Source organism: Balaenoptera physalus (assembly GCF_965194825.1).
Source record: "Balaenoptera physalus genome assembly, chromosome: 1".
Classification (NCBI taxonomy): domain Eukaryota; kingdom Metazoa; phylum Chordata; class Mammalia; order Artiodactyla; family Balaenopteridae; genus Balaenoptera; species Balaenoptera physalus.
Window position 1 is genome coordinate 30490245 of NC_138882.1, and position 19996 is coordinate 30510240.

Consider the following 19996-nt stretch of genomic DNA (forward strand, 5'->3'; position numbering starts at 1 on the left):
GATAAATACTTGGGGATATCAGCAATAGTTATCGTACCATGGTATGAAAATTCTTTTTTTTTTTTCAGGCAAGGCTTTATTGGGCCCCTGCTGCAGCAGCAGGGAACAAGAACAGGCAACAGGTTCCCTTGCTCACTCACTTGCTCGCTGAGGGGGGGGCGAGTTTGTTCCTTATATGAGGTGAGGGTAGGGGTGTGTCCAGGCATTGGGCCAGAGGGGTGGCTTAGGTGTTTTGCCCACCCCTCTGGTGGTGGTGAGTGCAGGGGGCATGGTCAGTACCCTGCTTTTGCTCCCAACACCCTGTTTTTGCTCTGCTCCAGGCTCTTCAGAAGTGGCAGTTGGGTTTTTTGGTCTCTTTGTATCTTTTGTCCAGAATTTGCCCCAACTGCACATGAACACAGTTATTTTTAGTCCCATATAGTTTATTTGTATTTTGTTGTTCAAGGAGAGGTGTGTCCAGATACAAGCATTGCAGCACTGCAGCAAATGGTCCCAAGTCCCAGCCTGTCTCATTCCCCACTAAGAGACTCTGCACCCTTATTCTTAAGGGGTCAAGGGCCAGAAGTATTTTCTTCTGAAACTTCTTCCTGCTGGACAGGGGCCGCAGACCCTAGCTGACCCTAGAGGTGTAAAATTGAAACTAGTTCTATTTTTGTTTTGTTTGTTCGGATTCTTTTTTTGTTTGATTTTTAAACGTATTCCTTAGTCGTAGGAGAGGCTAAAACTGCTGATTATTTGGGATCATTTCTTCATGCTATGTCTACCTTCTATTTACATAGATAATTGGACTTTAAATGTGGATAGAGTTAAAATATCCAACTTCAACCTCTGTCTGTTGCCTTCAAAGGTTTTGCAGTAGATTAAAAAAATCCCCTCTCTCCACCTTTTTGACCCTCTCTCTCCTTGGTTTCCCAAACACTGCATTCTCCTGGACCTCTCTTGTCTTCCTGCTTCTCTTTTGGTCCCTTCTGAATCTTCTCATCTGTTTCACACTCTACCAACCAGAAAAATGTAGGCATTCCCACCACATTAGGCTTTGGGCTCATTTTCTCTTCTTTTTTTTTCCCCTTGATAATCTCTCTCAATGCTCACTCCTTTCCCGTGTTCCTCGTCAGTTTTAATGGACCCTCTACCCTCTACTGATTGTCATCTCCTTTCCAGTAGTATACATGTGTTCTGTCAGAGTTAGACCCCTAAAATGTACTTGGTTGCTCTCAAAAGCATCAAAATTAAGTCCAAACTTCTCTTCCTGGTTCACAGCCTCTACAGTGTGGTCCCTACAGACACTGCCCGTCTTCTCCACCATGGCAAGCTCCTGCCATAACTCTCTTACCTCACACTTCCCTTGGCCTACCAACTCTCAAGTATCCAGATACACCTAGAATATCTTTCTCTTCCAGCTGACCCATAAAAATTATATCTTTGAAGATTCATTTCAAGTCCCACTTTCTCCAGTTCCAGATGCTCCCAACCTAATTATTTTTTCCTCGCTGCTCATGCTCCAGTGGTACTTTAGATGGTGCATTATCCATCTAATTAATTCTTACTCTTGTTTTGCCATTTCTTAGAGCCTACCTCCTATTTAAATCATTACGTATGAGACTGGCTCTTTCACTAGATTATAAATTCCAGAGGACTAGGGAGTTTTGTCATAGTCATTTCTGTATTATGTACAGTAAATGACTTGCTTGTCCTGTGCTCAAGGTCTCAACAAGATTTAATTCAGTTGTGGATAGTAGTTGGATGATTGGACCCTAAAATTGTGAATGTCTCTAAGACATATACTCAACCCCATTTTGGCTATGATATTCATCAAATACACAAACATATTACTAAGAGTATTGTTTTTGTTTCTAAAATTGGCTAAATGGAACAAGTCTCATTAAAATAAACAGTTAACAGTTTTAGTGAGAAGTTCTGGATTCTGTATTAGAAGCTGAAATTCATTCTACAAGTATTTCTTGAGCCCTAATTATGTATCCAGCACTAAGGATGCATAGCTTTGAATAAGAAGATCTCTGTTCTAGAAGGGCTTACACCGTAACCCTAACCCTATCTTCATAAGAGTTTGGAGTTTCCTGTCAAGATTTACAGGAGAATTTGCATTTCTTAAACTGGAAAAAAAACTGTTTATTCCTTTATTGAAATGTTATCGGGACTTCCCTGGTGGCACAGTGGTTAAAAATCCACCTGCCAATGCAAGGGACATGGGTTCGAGCCCTGGTCCAGGAAGATCCCACATGCCGCGGAGCAACTAAGCCCATACGCCACAACTACTGAACCTGTGCTCTGGATCCCGTGAGCCACAATTACTGAGCCCACGTGCCACAACTACTGAAGCCCGCATGCCTAGAGTCCGTGCTCTGCAACAAGAGAAGCCACCACAATGAGAAGCCTGCGCACCACAATGAAGAGTAGCCCCCTCTCGTCGCAACTAGAGAAAGCCCACATGCAGCAACAAAGACCCAATGCATCCAAAAATAAATAAATAAATAAATTTATAAAAAGAAAAGTCAGGGAATTCCCTGGTAGTCTAGTGGTTAGGACTCTGAGCTTTCACTGCTGAGGGCCCAGGTTCATTCCCTCAACAGGGAACTAAGATATTGAACTTTAAAATAATAATAAAATAAAATAAAAATAAATAAATAAATAAAATTTAAAAAATAAAAATAAATTAAAAAAACTAAAATGTTATGTGTCACCTGGCTAACTCAGAAGTGAAAACCACACAGCCTTAGCTGCAGCACCAACGCAAGCCACAGTGTATATGTTGTCAATAAATAAGGAAGTATAAAAAGAGAAGACATTTATTAGGATATTGCTGATTGTAGTTTATTTAGGGCTTGGTTATTACTATGATTTTATATATTCCCTATCTCCAACTTTAATAAAGCCCTGCAACAGGCCAGTTTTTAAATTTCCTTCTTAGTATCATTTTATGCCTTAGGCTGGGAAGCACTAACAGAGGTTTTGTTTTTTTTGTTTTTTTTAAATAAATTTTATTTATTTATTTATTTATTTTTGGCTGTGTTGGGTCTTCGTTTCTGTGCGAGGGCTTTCTCTAGTTGCGGCGAGCGGGGGCCACTCTTCATCGCGGTGCGCGGGCCTCTCACTGTCGCGGCCTCTCTTGTTGCGGAGCACAGGCTCCAGACGCGTAGACTCAGTAGTTGTGGCTCACGGGCCCAGTTGCTCCACGGCATGTGGGATCTTCCCAGACCAGGGCTCGAACCCGTGTCCCCTGCATTGGCAGGCAGATTCTCAACCACTGCGCCACCAGGGAAGCCCCCACTAACAGAGGTTTTAAGCAATAGTAATAGCATTTACTATTTTTATTTTCTAGTAGTAATAAAACTAATAATATTTTAGTTTCTAAACTAGTTCTAATATATGTCCAACATTGTACTAGAAACTGGAGCTATTACTAGAGGAAGATGCTTGTGTAGGAAGCTCTAGACGTTTTCTCAAGGCTAGTTTGACACTGGACATTAGGGACGTATACCATGATTTTCTGAAATATGAGTGCTAACTGAGGAGAAATTGAACATAAACTCTCAGAACACAGTAGGTTAGCATAGGGGAAATGTTAAAGGCCTTTGTTGAAAAATGTAAATTATGAGGAACATATACATTCAGAAAGAGTAAAGAGTATTTTTCAGATGTCTCTGTATGCATGTGTAAAGATCTATGGCTTCAAATTTGACTAGATTTTGTTTGTTTGTTTTTCAAAATCTTTTCTAAGAATTGCCCTGGTGGAAAATATTCCTGACGGCCTTACCTATTCAGAAAATGCACCATTTCACTTATCACTTTTCCAAGGCTGGATGAATTTACTCAGCATGGCCAAAAAGTCTGTTGACATAGTATCTTCCCATTGGGATCTCAACCACAGTCATCCATCAGCATGTCAGGTAAGCTGCATCCTCTAATGTGTGTGATGATTTTACTTATGTGCATTTTATACTCAGTATTCTTGCTTCCACTCCTCAAGTTCAAGCTCATTTTTTCAGTCTATCTATACCCATAGTTCATGTCCATTATTACATTTATATGTATGTGTCATTGTTAATCATAGGTTGCTCAGCTTCTACTAGAATGCCGTGCTTTCAAGGGCAAAATCACATCTCATCTGTGCAAACAAGAGTCTCTCTATGCAGCACTGCTGTATCGGACAACTTCAGAGGTGTCTTGTGGTGTCCACTGATGGCACACCCCAGAATTCTGCTTTGCACAACCTGCATGTTTACAGTTCTAATTCCGTAACTGCTTGCTGAGACATTTAATTGGTTAATTGTTGTCCTAATTTGTCTTTGTGGCTCAGAGCCAACTTTTTTAATAGTGGAGTCACATTTCCTAGTATAGCTGTATATTCTTGACTCTGTCATATTTGAGTGAAGAGGAAAAAGAAATTTACTAGTTATAAGAACAACCTTTAGAAAACTGACTAAATGATCTAAATGATTTCTGAATGAAATGTCCTGGAGATAAGAAAATGATCCTGGTAATCTTTTTTTTTAATTTTTGAATTTTATTTTATTTATTTTTTTATACAGCAGGTTCTTATTTGTCATCAATTTTATACACATCAGTGTATACATGTCAATCCCAATCGCCCAATTCATCACACCACCACCACCACCACCCCGATCCTGGTAATCTTTAGCATGTTTTTCTTTATGTTGGTATAACCATGATAGCACTGAGCTATCAAGTATATGACCATTGGCCTATACTTAAATGTCCTATGGGGGAGTCAAGGATAAAATTAATTTTGTCTGTTTGTATACAAAATGTGTTGGCATTAAGCCTATAATCATTACCTCATTGGTGCTTTGATTTGCTTCAATTATACTATTTTAAAGTCAAAAGATATTAGAAAATAGGTACAAATAAACAAAAAACCCATAAAGGCTATACTAAAGAAGAATTGGATAATTTTACTAATTATGTTCTGCACTGTTCTACCTCTGCTGAAGCAGGTGCTTCAGGTACTTATTGCAGCATTTATCATCCCCAAACTTAGTGGTTTTTAAAAATAACAATTATTTATTTATTCATGATTCTGGGCAGCATTTGTCAGAGAACTTGTCTCTGATCTAAATAGTGTTGGCTTGGGTGACTCACCTGGGGCTGGAGGGTGCAAGATGACTCCTCACATATGAGCATCTTACCTCAGATGGCTGGAATGTCTAGTGGCTGGCTGGACTTCTCTCTCTCTGTATGTATCTATCATCATTCAGTAAAGCAGCTTGAATTCTTTACCTGTGGTTATATCCTAAAAGGGCAAAAGCAGAAACTGTGAGACCTCTTAAGACCTGAGCTCTAGAATCCCAGTTGCTTCCACCCTATTCTATTGGTCAAAGCAAGTCACAAATCTAAGATGAGACGGGTAGCATCCGTATGGAGAATTATTGGCAGGCATCTTTGGAAATTATATACCACAGTGCACTCTGGCCACAGCAATCCATCTCTCCCTCCCACGTACAAAATGCACTCCTCATCCCCCAAAACTTGTATCCCATTACGGCAAAGGCTCAAAGTCTAGGATCTCTTCATCTGCATCAGGACAGGATCTGAATAGGACTCCTCATGAGGGCTTCTCTTGATTTGGAAACCTGTGAACTCAAAAGACAAGTTACATGCCCCCCAGTGCACACTCCCAACATACAATGGCAAAATAGAGATGAGATAACTACGATAGATACTTCTGTTCAAAAGGGGGAAGTAGAGAGCACAAATTAGTCATTGATCCCACAGCAGTTTTAAAAGCCAGCCTGGCACACATCACCAGTCTTCTGAACTTGGAGAACAGGGAATGTCTCTAGACTGAGATCTAGTTCTGCTTCCTGGGGGTGCTTTCCTAATCTGCTGTTCTCAGAAACTCTTTGCTCCACCCTCTGTGTTTTTCTTTTTCATAAGAAATAGCCTGTGTTTGCTTCAGACTTATTTTCTTGGTTGGCTTTCTACCAGTAGAAACCTGAGGCCCCAGAGACCTCTTTTCATTTTAAACCATCTCTGTCCTTTTTTAGTCCAAAATGGAACAACCCCTTAAAAACTTCTGTAGACTTTCTATGTATCCAGTTATAATCCACTCTATTAGCAAAAGGCCACACCACAAATAACTCACAGGTGGGTCTTTTTCTACTTTGGACTGTGACTCAAGATGCTTCGGAAACTCACCGTTGAATTTTCCAGGAGCCCTTTTGAGAGGCACCCCCCAACCCTGCTTTTAATCCTTCAGAGGTTCAACATGGAATCGTACAGCCACAGCTTTGATTTGATCTTTACCCTGAGGCCATTTCTCATTTTGAGAATGTTTTGCTCAATTGAGAGACTGTCCTAGATTTTCTACATTTCTCTCAAAATTCTGCATGAAAATGAAATAGTTTCTTCTTATCATATACCACCAAAACTTTGATTGATAATCTGCCTGAACAACCTCCTTAGCCAGATCTCCAAATCCACCAGTCATATTTTCTATCTCCTACTTTACAGCAGGCAGTAGCATTGCCAAACTTTCTACCATTACTTTCTCAAGGCCTCAAAAGCAATTTCTTCACTGTTCTTCCAGCCTTGAGTAACAGAATGAGATTCCAGCCCCTACCACCACCCAGTCTCCCAGAGACAATGCCACATGCTTTAAGTTTTCGCAACAGTAGTTTCTATTTAATTTTTTATTGTGGTATAACAAACAACTCCAAAACGTATTCATTATTATTTCCTATGATTCTGTGACTTGGTTGACAGTTCTTTTGCTTCAGTAGTGCTGGCTGGGATTACTTATGCAGTTGTGTTTAGGTGGGAGGGTAGCTGAAGCTGGACTGCCTGAGGGCTGGGCACGTCTCATTCTCTGCATGTGGACACTCGTCATTCAGGAATCTAACCCAAGCTTTTTATAAGGCAGCTGGATCCCAGGAGAGTGAACATGAAAACTACAAGACCTCTTAATTCCTGGGCTCCCAGAACTTTACTTTGCTACATTCTGTTAGTCTGAAAAAGTCACATGGCCAGGCCACAATCACTGGAGGGACAAGAGACTCCAGGACGAACATCCATGTACAGGAATGGGAGGAATTCTTGGCAGCCAAATTCCCAGGTGGTTTGTATACTCACAAACCTTTGAAAAGAGCTGAACCAAACCATTCTGACCTCTTGCTCTATGAGCCCAGCAAAACCCTCCTGGTGTTCAGGCTCTGGGAGAAGATGGGTCATCAGAGAATGGCACAGCCTTTCTGGGTCATGGTTCCTGAAGGCACATCACGGTCAGTATTCAGTACTGCTCACAGGGCAGTGATGAAATGGATGCACGAGGCTCTAGGTCTGTTTTACCTAACAGTGCCTGGCATGGTGCTTGATGCATACTAGGTGTTCAGTAAATATTTGTTGACTGGAAAGATAAACAAAGCTGGATGTTAGTTAAAGTGGTCAGGACAGATTTTAATCAGTAATACTGTTGCAATAGGGAAGAGGTCCAGGTGAAGGGAACTCAACTTAGATTTGTGCAGAGATGCCCGGGCACTTTATAGGAAGAATGAGGGAGATGGAAGGGCGTGACAGGGGCCTGAACAGGGTCAGGGAAGTAGAAATTTATAAAAAATGGAAAGAGGATTGGTCCATGTGAAACCCATCTGGGATTGCTAGCTGGTGCTTTTCCAAGTTAGGCTCCTACCCTCCCACATAGGCTGGGAGACAGGGGCCTATCTTCAGGTGTTGGCTGAACAGCCTATTCTTTGGCAGTCTTGAGCTTTCTTAGGCAGGCACTTTAATGGGGGCTAAGGTCATCCTAGAGATGTGGCCTTGAGCTGTTAGAAACCATGTTAGTGTTTGTTGAAGCCTTTTAATGGGGGAGGAGAGACAGAGGTGGGGCAGAGCAGGGTGGATGAAATCATTTGTGTTGAGAGTCTACAGTTTTTATAGGCCAAGGTTGAGGGCTGGTAGAGAAGTAGACTCAGAGGAGCCTGGCTAGAGTTTGGTCAGGGAAAAAGTATTTGTCAATTGCATGGCTTTAGAGTGAATTAAGGTGGATGTTACTGATGCAGAATGAAGGTAACACTTAGCTTAATTCAAGTCACTCTCTAACAGCTGGCCTACTGCCAACAAATGGAATTTTTCAATCTGCTGTCAGTAACCTGGCTATTACTGAACTCACCCAGCAGTCCTTTAGGAGGAGACCCTAGTGTGAACCGATATCTTCTGGTAGAGTCATTCTACTCCCACCAGCGATGGCTTTTTGCTGCCTCTCATTCCCCTAACAGCACCAGGCTCCTTTACAGTTCAACACCAGTTGGTTTTCTTCAGAGTTTTGAGCTAATTTCACTTTGCCTCTTTACAAGGAGAGAGCTGCATTTGCAGACGTGAAGGATAGAGGGGCTTTACCTGCTTAGGAAATTAAACGGATTCAAGTAGAATGTGAGACCCATCTCATGAACAGCGCTCCGTACTCCTGTCTGCTCTTGGCCCTGAGTACCATACCCTGGAAGGAGTGGTGAGCAGGAGGAAGGGGGGAGGTTGACAGCGGTGTTTGGAGGGTTGCAACTTCAACAAGACAGTAACCTTTCTCCTCTTTCTCTGGTCCACTGGTGGCCAAGCGACTGCCACTAGTTGAATACCAGGCATGGACTGTAGTCTTTCAAGAAAGAGCAAGCGTGTGGAGTAGAGTGCTTGGTGCCTGGTTTGCTCCATTTCCCATCTCCCCTCACCTGACCCTCAAGCCCTAGAGCAGTGTTTGCAAAAGGACTTAGGATTCAAAGGCCCAGAAGAACTTGTCTAAATACCACATGTCTTAGGCTTTTAGAGATTATTTTTAAAGAGCCTGGCTCACTCCTTCCTGCCCTCTCACCACACCATAGGGGTAATTGTACAGAGACCAGGAATGGAAGAAAGAAAGCGGGTCCTTGCTGCCAGCTTTTTCTCTTCGGGTACACTTTAAAGATCCATATCCTGTTCTCTCCAGGCCATCAAGTTTTACCATTTCTACAAAGGAAGGTACTGGCTGAAAGCCTATTTGATTTAAATTTTACCTGATTTTATCTTTCAAATGGAAATAGGAAATTCAAGACTTTACCCAACCTTTCAGATTTTGGATGGCTAATCTTTGGACCTTTGAGCATGTTTTTATTTTTACCAGGCCCTCATAAATATTGGGATATAGTCATTGATTGACTTATTGCACACAGAAAAAAGAATGCTAAGAAAAAGAAATCCACATCGTAATTACTCAAGTGAGCTAATTAAAATTTTAAAAAGATGTTTCAGTGTAATGAAAATTGGCTCAGGTTCACAGCTTATTTTCCATTAATATATTTTTAAAAGAAAATATTTTTATTTTGAGGAGCACAATAGTCAAACAGGACTATTCTAACAGACTTCTAAACCAACAGAGCCTGAAAAGTCCTAAACAGAAACCATAAATAGTAAATAAATAAGTAGGAATTATAACTGAAAAGCAGCCCATCTACTTATCATAACGCAGCTGTAAGCAAAATACACCAGGGAATGGTATAGCCAGTGGCAGGCAGGCCCCAGCTCAGCAGAAAAGAGACACAAATAAACATGGCACATGACATCTGTGTGTTCTCTGGATGTCTATGTCCTCCCTGGATGCCATTTTGTAAGAGTGAGCTATGGTCATTATTAACAGGATGATGAATGCCTACCTTTTTTTTTCATTTGCCTGGAAACAGACACATTCATTAAAAATGCATTTTTAATCTGTGCTGCCAAAGGGTCGCTATTTTAATTCCCACCCTGAAAAACTCATCTTGTCTTTCCTACTTCGCCCTGGGTGTTGTTAATCTTTTTGTGGTTGTTTCCTTCTGTGCTGAAAGAAACTGGGCAGTGACCTTGCTCTGGATCACAGTCATGTTAAGGGCTAGTGAGGTCTACAGTTCCATGGAAATTATATTTTCATATTTAATCAAAAGACATGGTTGGGCTAAGGGTTTTGTTTTTTTCTGTCTGAATGATGAGTTTAGACCCTGAAACATTGAATTTCTAGGACAACTTGATTGCTAATTTATTGGATAAAATGATGAAGATTTATGAAATCAAGACTCTTTAGGAAAAGCCAGGAAATATGATTTGACAAAGGCTTCCTAGTAGAGCTACCTAATTCATTGAGCAAAAAAGTCCTATTCTCTATGAATTCACTGGAAGAAACCAAATAAAATAATTAATGAGCTACAACAACTGAATCTTAAAGAGATGTATTTATATGAAATCAATTAGTTACTTGTCTACAGTGAGCCATGATTACCAGTTGATGATACATCACAATTGTTTAATTTTGAAAAATTATGATTTTTAAAATTGAACAGTGTTTGCTCAGTTTAGTAACTAGCATGTTTGAAAGTTCAATGATCCAAGAGGTTATTTTGGAAAGCATAAGCCAGGATCCTGTCTCTACACAGTAAGTGGTAGGCAGACTGTCAGTGGTAGACAGACTATAGAAATGAGTCAGGAGTATAGTTTATATTTCTTTTTATCTACTTATTAGCTGTGTGACTTTGAGCTAGATGCTAAACTCTCTGTGCCTCAGTTTTCTCATCAGCAAAATCAAGGTGATAACAGAATCTACCTCATAGGTTGTTGTGTAGATTAAATTAGTTAATATATGTAAAGGGTATAGAACAATCTTTGACCATTTAGTGCCTATGTAACTGTTTATTGTTAAATTCATGAATGTTATCATTCACATTTACTTCTTTGTGTACACACTGCAACTTGAGTTCAAGTCAGTTTAATTGTAGTAACAAATAATGAGTTCTTACTTGGTACTTTACACTATGCTAGAATCCAAGATGGTTACCATGTAAAATTAAAAGAGGAATATAATTTCTACAAATGTGAGACTCTGGGTAGATAAGAAGGATTAGGAAAATTATCATTATATATGGAATTCTAACTTTTATTTATTACAAATTTTTACACACACACACGCAATGTCTTGCTCTCACCCATCTGTCTATCTATGTATACATATATACACGCATATACATGTATCCCTCTGGACAACTGACATCTTGAATCTTGAATACTCAGGAAGTAATGTGATCTTATCCAACCCACAGCCACTTCTGATTTTTGTTTGTTGGTCAATTGGTTGATGTTTTGCTCCTTTTGTTTTTGTTTTAGTTGAAGTCCCCGAAGGCCAGGCAGCGTTCAGTGATCTCACTTTGGTGGGATGCATCCTGCCATCCCTTGATTAGGCAGCTGCATCCATGTGTGACTCAGGTCTCCAGGCCCTGTCTTGTAGCCCACTCATTCCTTCCTAGCAATATTCTTCCTAACTGACTATCAATGTAGGTTAAGCAACAGAAGAGAGATTTTGTTTCACCCAACTATAAACCCTTTCCTTGTCATGTTTGTTTCATAGCTATCTTCATGATTTGTTCATAAATGATATTGTTAACATTTTCTATTACTATCACTTCATATTTTGACCTGTAATATACCTTAGCCATCCTCAGGGAGCCTGCAGTCTAGTGGAGTCAGCTGAGACTCCACACACTCCAGTACTTCTCATTCCCAGTCTCCACCATCTTACTGATTCTCCATCTTCAATGCCCTTCTAAGCCCACTCTTCCTTTCTTTCCCATCCCTGCTGTTCCATTCCCTCTCCAAGTCTACTGAAGTAGACTTTCACTCATTCATTGTGCAAACAGTCAGCCTCTACTCTGCAACACAGGGGTATTTCTGGAGCCTGGGAGAATCCTATTTTTGAAAATGTCGTTTCCATGTTAATGTCTGATAAAAGTATCCAATAATGTTGCAGCCTCATCATAATATTTAATTAGAATTTCTTTTCTTTATTACTAACTTTTTTGTAATATAGGAAAAATAAAATCACAATAGTTCCTGCTTTTCGTTTTGCCTGAAAGGAGATGAGCATAGTTGGTAGAGAGGGGTCCTTTAAATAATTGAAATTCTTCCAACCTGTTGTAATTAAGAGGTTGGTGTATTGTAATTAGTAGGTTGGAATGAGACAGCCAGAGAAGGTAGGCTATTATGATACAACATGGAAAATGCACATTTCATCCTTTGTTTTGATGTAGATCTGAGGACCTGAATACATTTTTACTATATTATGGCAAACTTCCTATAGTCTATTTTGTGCTTTTATGGAGTTATAGGGAAAAATAAAACATGTATAAATTAATTAGAACATAATTAGGATACATACTAATGCTCTGTTGTCATTTGGCTCATTTTGGAATCCATTATTTTTTTTATTTTCAGTTCTCAAAGTTTGGTTTTATGGAAAAGGCAAACTATCTAGGAGGCATTTGCTACAGCAGAAAGACCATAGGTTTGGCATCAACCACATTTAACATGACCAGCAGTTTAGTAGTTGTGGTCACACTGGGCAAATGTCATAATCCCTCTGATCGTCAATGCCCTCATCTATAATATGGATTTAATAATGCCTGTCTCATTTGATTGCTTTGTAAATTTGATTAGATAATGTTTGTGAAACAGCAAATAATGGAGCTCATAAAAGATAGTTGCTGTCTTCATTTGATTTTTGTTTTTCTAGTGCAAGACATTTACTTTCAAATTCCACACAGGAATTTACTTTATCATTTTACAGCAGGAATAACTTTCAGCTGTCCATCAAGTTCTCAACTTCTATTAAAGGAGGATAAGATAATTCTTCCCAGAATACTAATTCAGGTGGTTCTTCAAAGTTTAGGTGAAGAAAAGAAAAAGAAAAATGTGCATATTTTCAAGTAGATTCTTACCCTTCTCTCCCAGTATGGCAACTTTCAACCATAACGACCAGTAAGAATCACCTGGGGAGCTTTTGAAATATACCTATGTCCAAGCTCACCACAGATCAGTTAAATTAGAATATTTGAAGAGGGGCTCAGGGTCTGATACCTTTTAAAAGATAACTTGGGGATTCCATTGTGCAGCCAGGATAGAGAATTACTGCTCTAAACCATCCCAGTCTAATAAACAGTGTGTGATTTTTATAGATTTCACGATAGAGCCAAGTTGGTCCCTTTCTGTTCAGTTTGTCAACTTAATTTTACCTGTTTCGGTTTAATCTTGTTTATTCCAGTTGTTCTCTCAGTGATGATATAAAAGGGTGACAACTTTTTTTTTTAAATTTATTTATTTATTTTTGGCTGTGTTGGGTCTTCGTTTCTGTGCGAGGGCTTTCTCTAGTTGTGGCGAGTGGGGGTCACTCTTCATCGCGGTGCGTGGGCCTCTCACTGTTGCGGCCTCTCTTGTTGCGCGGAGCACAAGCTCCAGACGCGCAGGCTCAGTAGTTGTGGCTCACGGGCCTAGTTGCTCCGCGGCATGTGGGATCTTCCCAGACCAGGGCTCGAACCCGTGTCCCCTGCATTGGCAGGCAGATTCTCAACCACTGCGCCACCAGGGAAGCCCAGGGTGACAACTTCTATTTCAATGTTCCACATAAACAGTAGGTTCTCTTCAGCCTTCTCATCTCCAGACTGAATAACTCCTGGTGCAGTGTCAACCTGAAAATAGCGTCACCTTATGAAAAGACTGTCCCCTTCTTTCAAAATAGTATCTTTTTTATTCCACAAAATCAACACTTGACACATGCTTATAAATTAGCATTCTTCTGTTTGAAATATGGCCATAGAATAATTTTGAATGTGCCTTTACTGAACAAACATTTATCAAGGTACTGTGCTGTTTGCTGGGGACACAAAATCAAATGAGCAATGAGTAGTGGGGGAGACAGAAAAACCAGTGATAAGAATACAGAGTGGTGGAGCAGGGATGAAAGGAGCTGTCAGCGAACAGGTTTGTGCAGCTTTCTCTCCACTCTTGGCTGCTCAGCAGAGCCCTCCTGGCTCTTGTGGCTTCTGGTCCTCCCTCAGTGCAGTTCTTAGTGAATTCCTGCTGCTTCTGTATGCTTTTGCTCCCCCATCTGTTGAGTAATTCTAATTATGTTCTTGCTTGCTTTCCAATATATTTCTAAGGAAAATCATCATTCATATATAAACTCATAAACACTATGATTAGCAAGAGTTTAACCTCTTTGATTCTTTTATTTTTATTTTTTATTTATTTTTTTATAACATCTTTATTTGAGTATAATTACTTTACAATGGTGTGTTAGTTTCTGCTTTATAACAAAGTGAATCAGTTATACATATACGTATGTTCCCATATATCTTCCCTCTTGCGTCTCCCTCCCTCCCACCCTCCCTATCCCACCCCTCTAGGTGGTCACAAAGCAGCGAGCTGATCTCCCTGTGCTATGCAGCTGCTTCCCACTAGCTATCTATTTTACATTTGGTAGTGTATATATGTCCATGACACTCTGTCACCCTGTCACATCTTACCCCTCCCCCTCCCCATATCCTCAAGTCCATTCTCTAGTAGGTCTGTGTCTTTATTCCCATCTTGCCACTAGGTTCTTCATGACCTTTTTTTTTTAATTTTCCTTAGATTCCATATATATGTGTTAACATACTGTATTTGTTTTTCTCTTTCTGACTTACTTCACTCTGTATGACAGACTCCAATTCCATCCACCTCACTACAAATACCTCCATTGCATTTCTTTTTATGGCTGAGTAATATTCCATTGTATATATGTGCCACATCTTCTTTATCCATTCATCCGATGATGGACATTTAGGTTTCTTCCATGTCCTGGCTATTGTAAATAGAGCTGCAATGAACATTTTGGTACATGACTCTTTTTGAATTATGGTTTTCTCAGGGTATATGCCCAGTAGTGGGGTTGCTGGGTCGTATGGTAGTTCTATTTTTAGTTTCTTAAGGAACCTCCATAATGTTCTCCATAGTGGCTGTATCGATTTACATTCCCACCAACAGTGCAAGAGTGTTCCCTTTTCTCCACACCCTCTCCAGCATTTATTGTTTCTAGATTTTTTAATGATGGCCATTCTGACTGGTGTGAGATGATATCTCATTGTAGTTTTGATTTGCATTTCTCTAATGATTAATGATGTTGAGCATTCTTTCATGTGTCTGTTGGCAATCTGTATATCTTCTTTGGAAAAATGTCTGTTTAGGTCTTCTGCCCATTTTTGGATTGGGTTGTTTGTTTTTTTGTTATTGAGCTGCATGAGCTGCTTGTAAATCTTGGAGATTAATCCTCTGTCTGTTGCTTCATTTGCAAATATTTTCTCCCATTCTGAGGGTTGTCTTTTGGTCTTGTTTATGGTTTCCTTTGCTTTGCAAAAGATTTTAAGTTTCATTAGGTCCCATTTGTTTATTTGTGTTTTTATTTCCATTCCTCTAGGAGGTGGGTCAAAAAGGATCTTGCTGTGATTTATGTCATAGAGTGTTCTGCCTATGCTTTCCTCTAAGAGTTTGATAGTGTCTGGCCTTACACTTAGGTCTTTAATCCATTTTGAGTTTATTTTTGTGTATGGTGTCAGGGAGTGTTCTAATTTCATACTTTTACATGTACCTGTCCAGTTTTCCCAGCACCACTTATTGAAGAGGCTGTCTTTTCTCCACTGTATATGCTTGCCTCCTTTATCAAAGATAAGGTGACCATATGTGCGTGGGTTTATCTCTGGGCTTTCTATCCTGTTCCATTGATATATATTTCTGTTTTTGTGCCAGTACCAAACTGTCTTGATTACTGTAGCTTTGTAATATATTCTGAAGTCAGGGAGTCTGATTCCTCCAGCTCCATTTTTTGTTCTCAAGATTGCTTTGGCTATTCAGGGTCTTTTGTGTTTCCATACAAATTGTGAAATTTTTTGTTCTAGTTCTGTGAAAAATGCCAGTGGTAGTTTGATAGGGATTGCATTGAATCTGTAGATTGCTTTGGGTAGTAGAGTCATTTTCACAATGTTGATTCTTCCAATCCAAGAACATGGTATAAAAAAGAAAACAAGAACATGGTATATCTCTCCATTTATTTGTATCACCTTTAATTTCTTTTGTCAGTGTCTTAAAATTTTCTGCATACAGGTCTTTTGTCTCCTTAGGTAGGTTTATTCCTAGATATTTTATTCTTTTTGTTGCAGTGGTAAATGGGAGTGTTTTCTTAATTTCACTTTCAGATTTTTCATCATTAGTGTATAGGAATGCAAGAGATTTCTGTGCATTAATTTTGTATCCTGCTACTTTACCAAATTCAGTGATTAGGTCTAGTAGTTTTCTGATAGCATCTTTAGGATTCTTTATGTATAGTATCATGTCATATGCAAACAGTGATAGCTTTACTTCTTCTTTTCCAATTACGATTCCTTTTATTTCTTTTTCTTCTCTGATTGCTGTGGCTAACACTTCCAAAACTATGTTGAATAATAGTGGTGAGAGTGGGCAACCTTGTCTTGTTCCCGATCTTAGTGGAAACGGTTTCAGTTTTTCACCATTGAGGACAATGTTGGCTGTGGGTTTGTCATATATGGCCTTTATTATGTTGAGGAAAGTTCCCTCTATGCCTACTTTCTGCAGGGCTTTTATCGTAAATCGGTGTTGAATTTTGTCGAAAGCTTTCTCTGCATCTATTGAGATGATCATATGGTTTTTCTCCTTCAGTTTGTTAATATGATGTATCACGTTGATTGATTTGCGTATATTGAAGATTCCTTGCATTCCTGGAATAAACCCCACTTGATCATGGTGTATGATCCTTTTAATGTGCTGTTGGATTCTGTTTGCTAGTATTTTGTTGAGGATTTTTGCATCTATGTTCATCAGTGATATTGGCCTGTAGTTTTCTTTCTTTGTGACATCTTTGTCTGGTTTTGGTATCAGGGTGATGGTGGCCTCGTAGAATGAGTTGGGGAGTGTTCCTCCCTCTGCAATATTTTGGAAGAGTTTGAGAAGGATAGGTGTTAGCTCTTATCTAAATGTTTGATAGAATTCCCCTGTGAAGGCATCTGGTCCTGGGCTTTTGTTTGTTGGAAGATTTTTAATCACAGTTTCAAGTTCAGTGCTTGTGATTGGTCTGTTCATATTTTCTATTTCTTCCTGGTTCAGTCTCGGCAGGTTGTGCATTTCTAAGAATTTGTCCATTTCTTCCAGGTTGTCCATTTTATTGGCATAGAGTTGCTTGTAGTAATCTCTCATGATCCTTTGTATTTCTGCAGTGTCAGTGGTTACTTCTCCTTTTTCATTTCTAATTCTATTCATTTGAGTCTTCTCCCTTTTTCTCTTGATGAGTCTGGCTAATGGTTTATCAACTTTGTTTATCTTCTCAAAAACCAGCTTTTAGTTTTATTGATCTTTGCTATTGTCTCCTTCATTTCTTTTTCATTTATTTCTGATGTGATCTTTATGATTTCTTTCCTTCTGCTAGCTTTGGGGTTTTTTTGTTCTTCTTTCTCTAATTGCTTTAGGTGAAAGGTTAGGTTGTTTATTTGAGATGTTTCCTATTACTTGATGTAGGTTTGTATTGCTATAAACTTCCCTTTTAGAACTGCTTTTGCTGCATCCCATAGGTTTTGGGTTGTTGTGTCTCCATTGTCATTTGTTTCGAGGTATTTTTTGATTTCCTCTTTGATTTCTTCAGTGATCACTTCGTTATTAAGTAGTGTATTGTGTAGCCTCCATGTGTTTGTATTTTTTACAGATCTTTCCCTGTAATTGATATCTAGTCTCATAGCACTGTGGTCGGAAAAGATACTTGATATGATTTCAATTTTCTTAAATTTACCAAGGCTTGATTTGTGACCCAAGATATGATCTACCCTGGAGAATGTTGCATGACCACTTGAGAAAGATGTGTATTCTGTTGTTTATGGGTGGAATGTCCTATAAATATCAATTAAGTCCATCTTGTTTAATGTATCATTTAAAGCTTGTGTTTCCTTCTTTATTTTCATTTTGGATGATCTGTCCATTGGTGAAAGTGGGGTGTTAAAGTCCCCTACTATGATTGTGTTACTGTTGATTTCCCCTTTTATGTCTGTTAGTGTTTGCCTTATGTATTGAGGTGCTCCTATGTTGGGTGCATAAATATTTACAATTGTTATACCTTCCTCTTGGATCAATCCCTTGATCATTATATAGTGTCCTTCTTTGCCTCTTGTAATAGTCTTTATTTTAAAGTCTATTTTGTCTGATATGAGAATTGCTACTCCAGCTTTCTTTTGATTTCCATTTGCATGGAATATCTTTTTCCATCCCCTCACTTTCAGTCTGTATGTGTCTCTAGGTCTGAAGTGGGTCTCTTGTAGACAGCATATACATGGGTCTTGTTTTTGTATCCATTTAGCCAGTCTGTGTCTTTTGGTGGGAGCATTTAATCCATTTACATCTAAGGTAATTATCAATATGTATGTTCCTATTCCTATTTTCTTAAATGTTTTGGGTTTGTTATTGTAGGTGTTTTCCTTCTCTTGTGTTTCTTGCCTAGAGAAGTTCCTTTAGCGTTTGTTGTAAAGCTGGTTTTGTGGTGCTGAACTCTCTCAGCTTTTGCTTGTCTGTAAAGGTTTTAATTTCTCCATCAAATCTGAATGAGATCCTTGCTTGGTAGAGTAATCTTGGTTGTAGGTTTTTCTCCTTCATCACTTTAAGTATATCCTGCCACTCCCTTCTGGCTTGCAGAGTTTCTGCTGAAAAATCAGCTGTTAACCTTATGGGGATTCCCTTGTGTGTTATTTGTTGTTTTTACCTTGCTGCTTTTAATATGTTTTCTTTATATTTAATTTTTGATAGTTTGATTAACATGTGTCTTGGCGTGTTTCTTCTTGTATTTATCCTGTATGGGACTCTCTGTGCTTCCAGGACTTGATTAACTATTTCCTTTCCCATATTAGGGAAGTTTTCAACTATAATCTCTTCAAATATTTTCTCAGTCCCTTTCTTTTTCTCTTCTTCTTCTGGGACCCCTATAATTCGAATGTTGGTGCGTTTAATGTTGTCCCAGAGGTCTCTGACACTGTCCTCAGTTCTTTTCATTCTTTTTTCTTTATTCTGCTCTGCAGTAGTTATTTCCACTGTTTTATCTTCCAGGTCACTTATCCATTCTTCTGCCTCAGTTATTCTGCTATTGATCCCGTCTAGAGTATGTTTAATTTCATTTATTGTGTTTTTCATCGTTGCTTGGTTCCTCTTTAGTTCTTCTACGTCCTTGTTAAATGTTTCTTGCATTTTGTCTATTCTATTTCCAAGATTTTGGATCATCTTTACTATCATTATTCTGAATTCTTTTTCAGGTAGACTACCTATTTCCTCTTCATTTGTTAGGTCTGGTGTGTTTTTACCCTGCTCCTTCATCTGCTGTGTGTTTTTCTGTAGTCTCATTTTGCTTATCTTACTGTGTTTGGGGTCTCCTTTTCACAGGCTGCAGGTTCGTAGTTCCCGTTGTTTTTGGTATCTGTCCCCAGTGGCTAAGGTTGTTTCAGTGGGTTATGTAGGCTTCCTGGTGGAGGGAACTAGTGCCTGAGTTCTGGTGGATGAGGCTGGATCTTGTCTTTCTGGTGGGCACGTCCACGTCTGGTGGTGTGTTTTGGGGTGTCTGTGGCCTAATTATGATTTTAGGCAGTCTCTCTGCTAATGGATAGGGCTGTGTTCCTGTCTTGCTAGTTGTTTGGCATGGGGTGTCCAGCACTGTAGCTTGCTGGTCGTTGCGTGAAGCTGGGTCTTGATGTTGAGATGGAGATCTCTGAGAGATTTTTGCCGTTTGATATTACATGGAGCTGGGAGGTCTCTTTTGGACCAGTATCCTGACGTTGGCTCTCCCACCTCAGAGGCACAGCCCTGATGCCTGGCTGGAGCACCAAGAGCCTTTCATCCACACGGCTCAGAATAAAAGGGGGAAAAAATAGAAAGAAAGAAAGAAAGAAAGAGGATAAGATAAAATAAAATAAAATAAAGCTATTATAATAAAAAATAAGAAAAAAATTATTAAGAAATAATTTATAAAGAAAAAAATTTTTTTAATTTTTTAAAATAAATTTATTAATTTTTATAGTAAAAATAAGAAAAAAATTAAGAGGAAAAATTTATTAAGAAAAAAATTTTTTTTAAAAACTGAAAAATATGATAAAACTTAAGAAAATTTTTTTTAATTTTTAAAAAT

General features: G+C 39.0%; 1 protein-coding gene across 5 annotated transcripts in view; it reads left to right on the forward strand.

Moving 5' to 3' along the window:
- PLD5 (phospholipase D family member 5) overlaps positions 1–19996 on the forward strand; it is a 463257-nt gene that overhangs the window by 257166 nt on the left and 186095 nt on the right. For all 5 annotated transcript variants that reach the window (XM_082470425.1, XM_082470424.1, XM_082470427.1 and 2 more), the window contains exon 3: positions 3740–3908. In XM_082470425.1, the coding sequence (XP_082326551.1) occupies positions 3740–3908 (169 nt within the window). The remainder of the gene's footprint in view (positions 1–3739; positions 3909–19996) is intronic.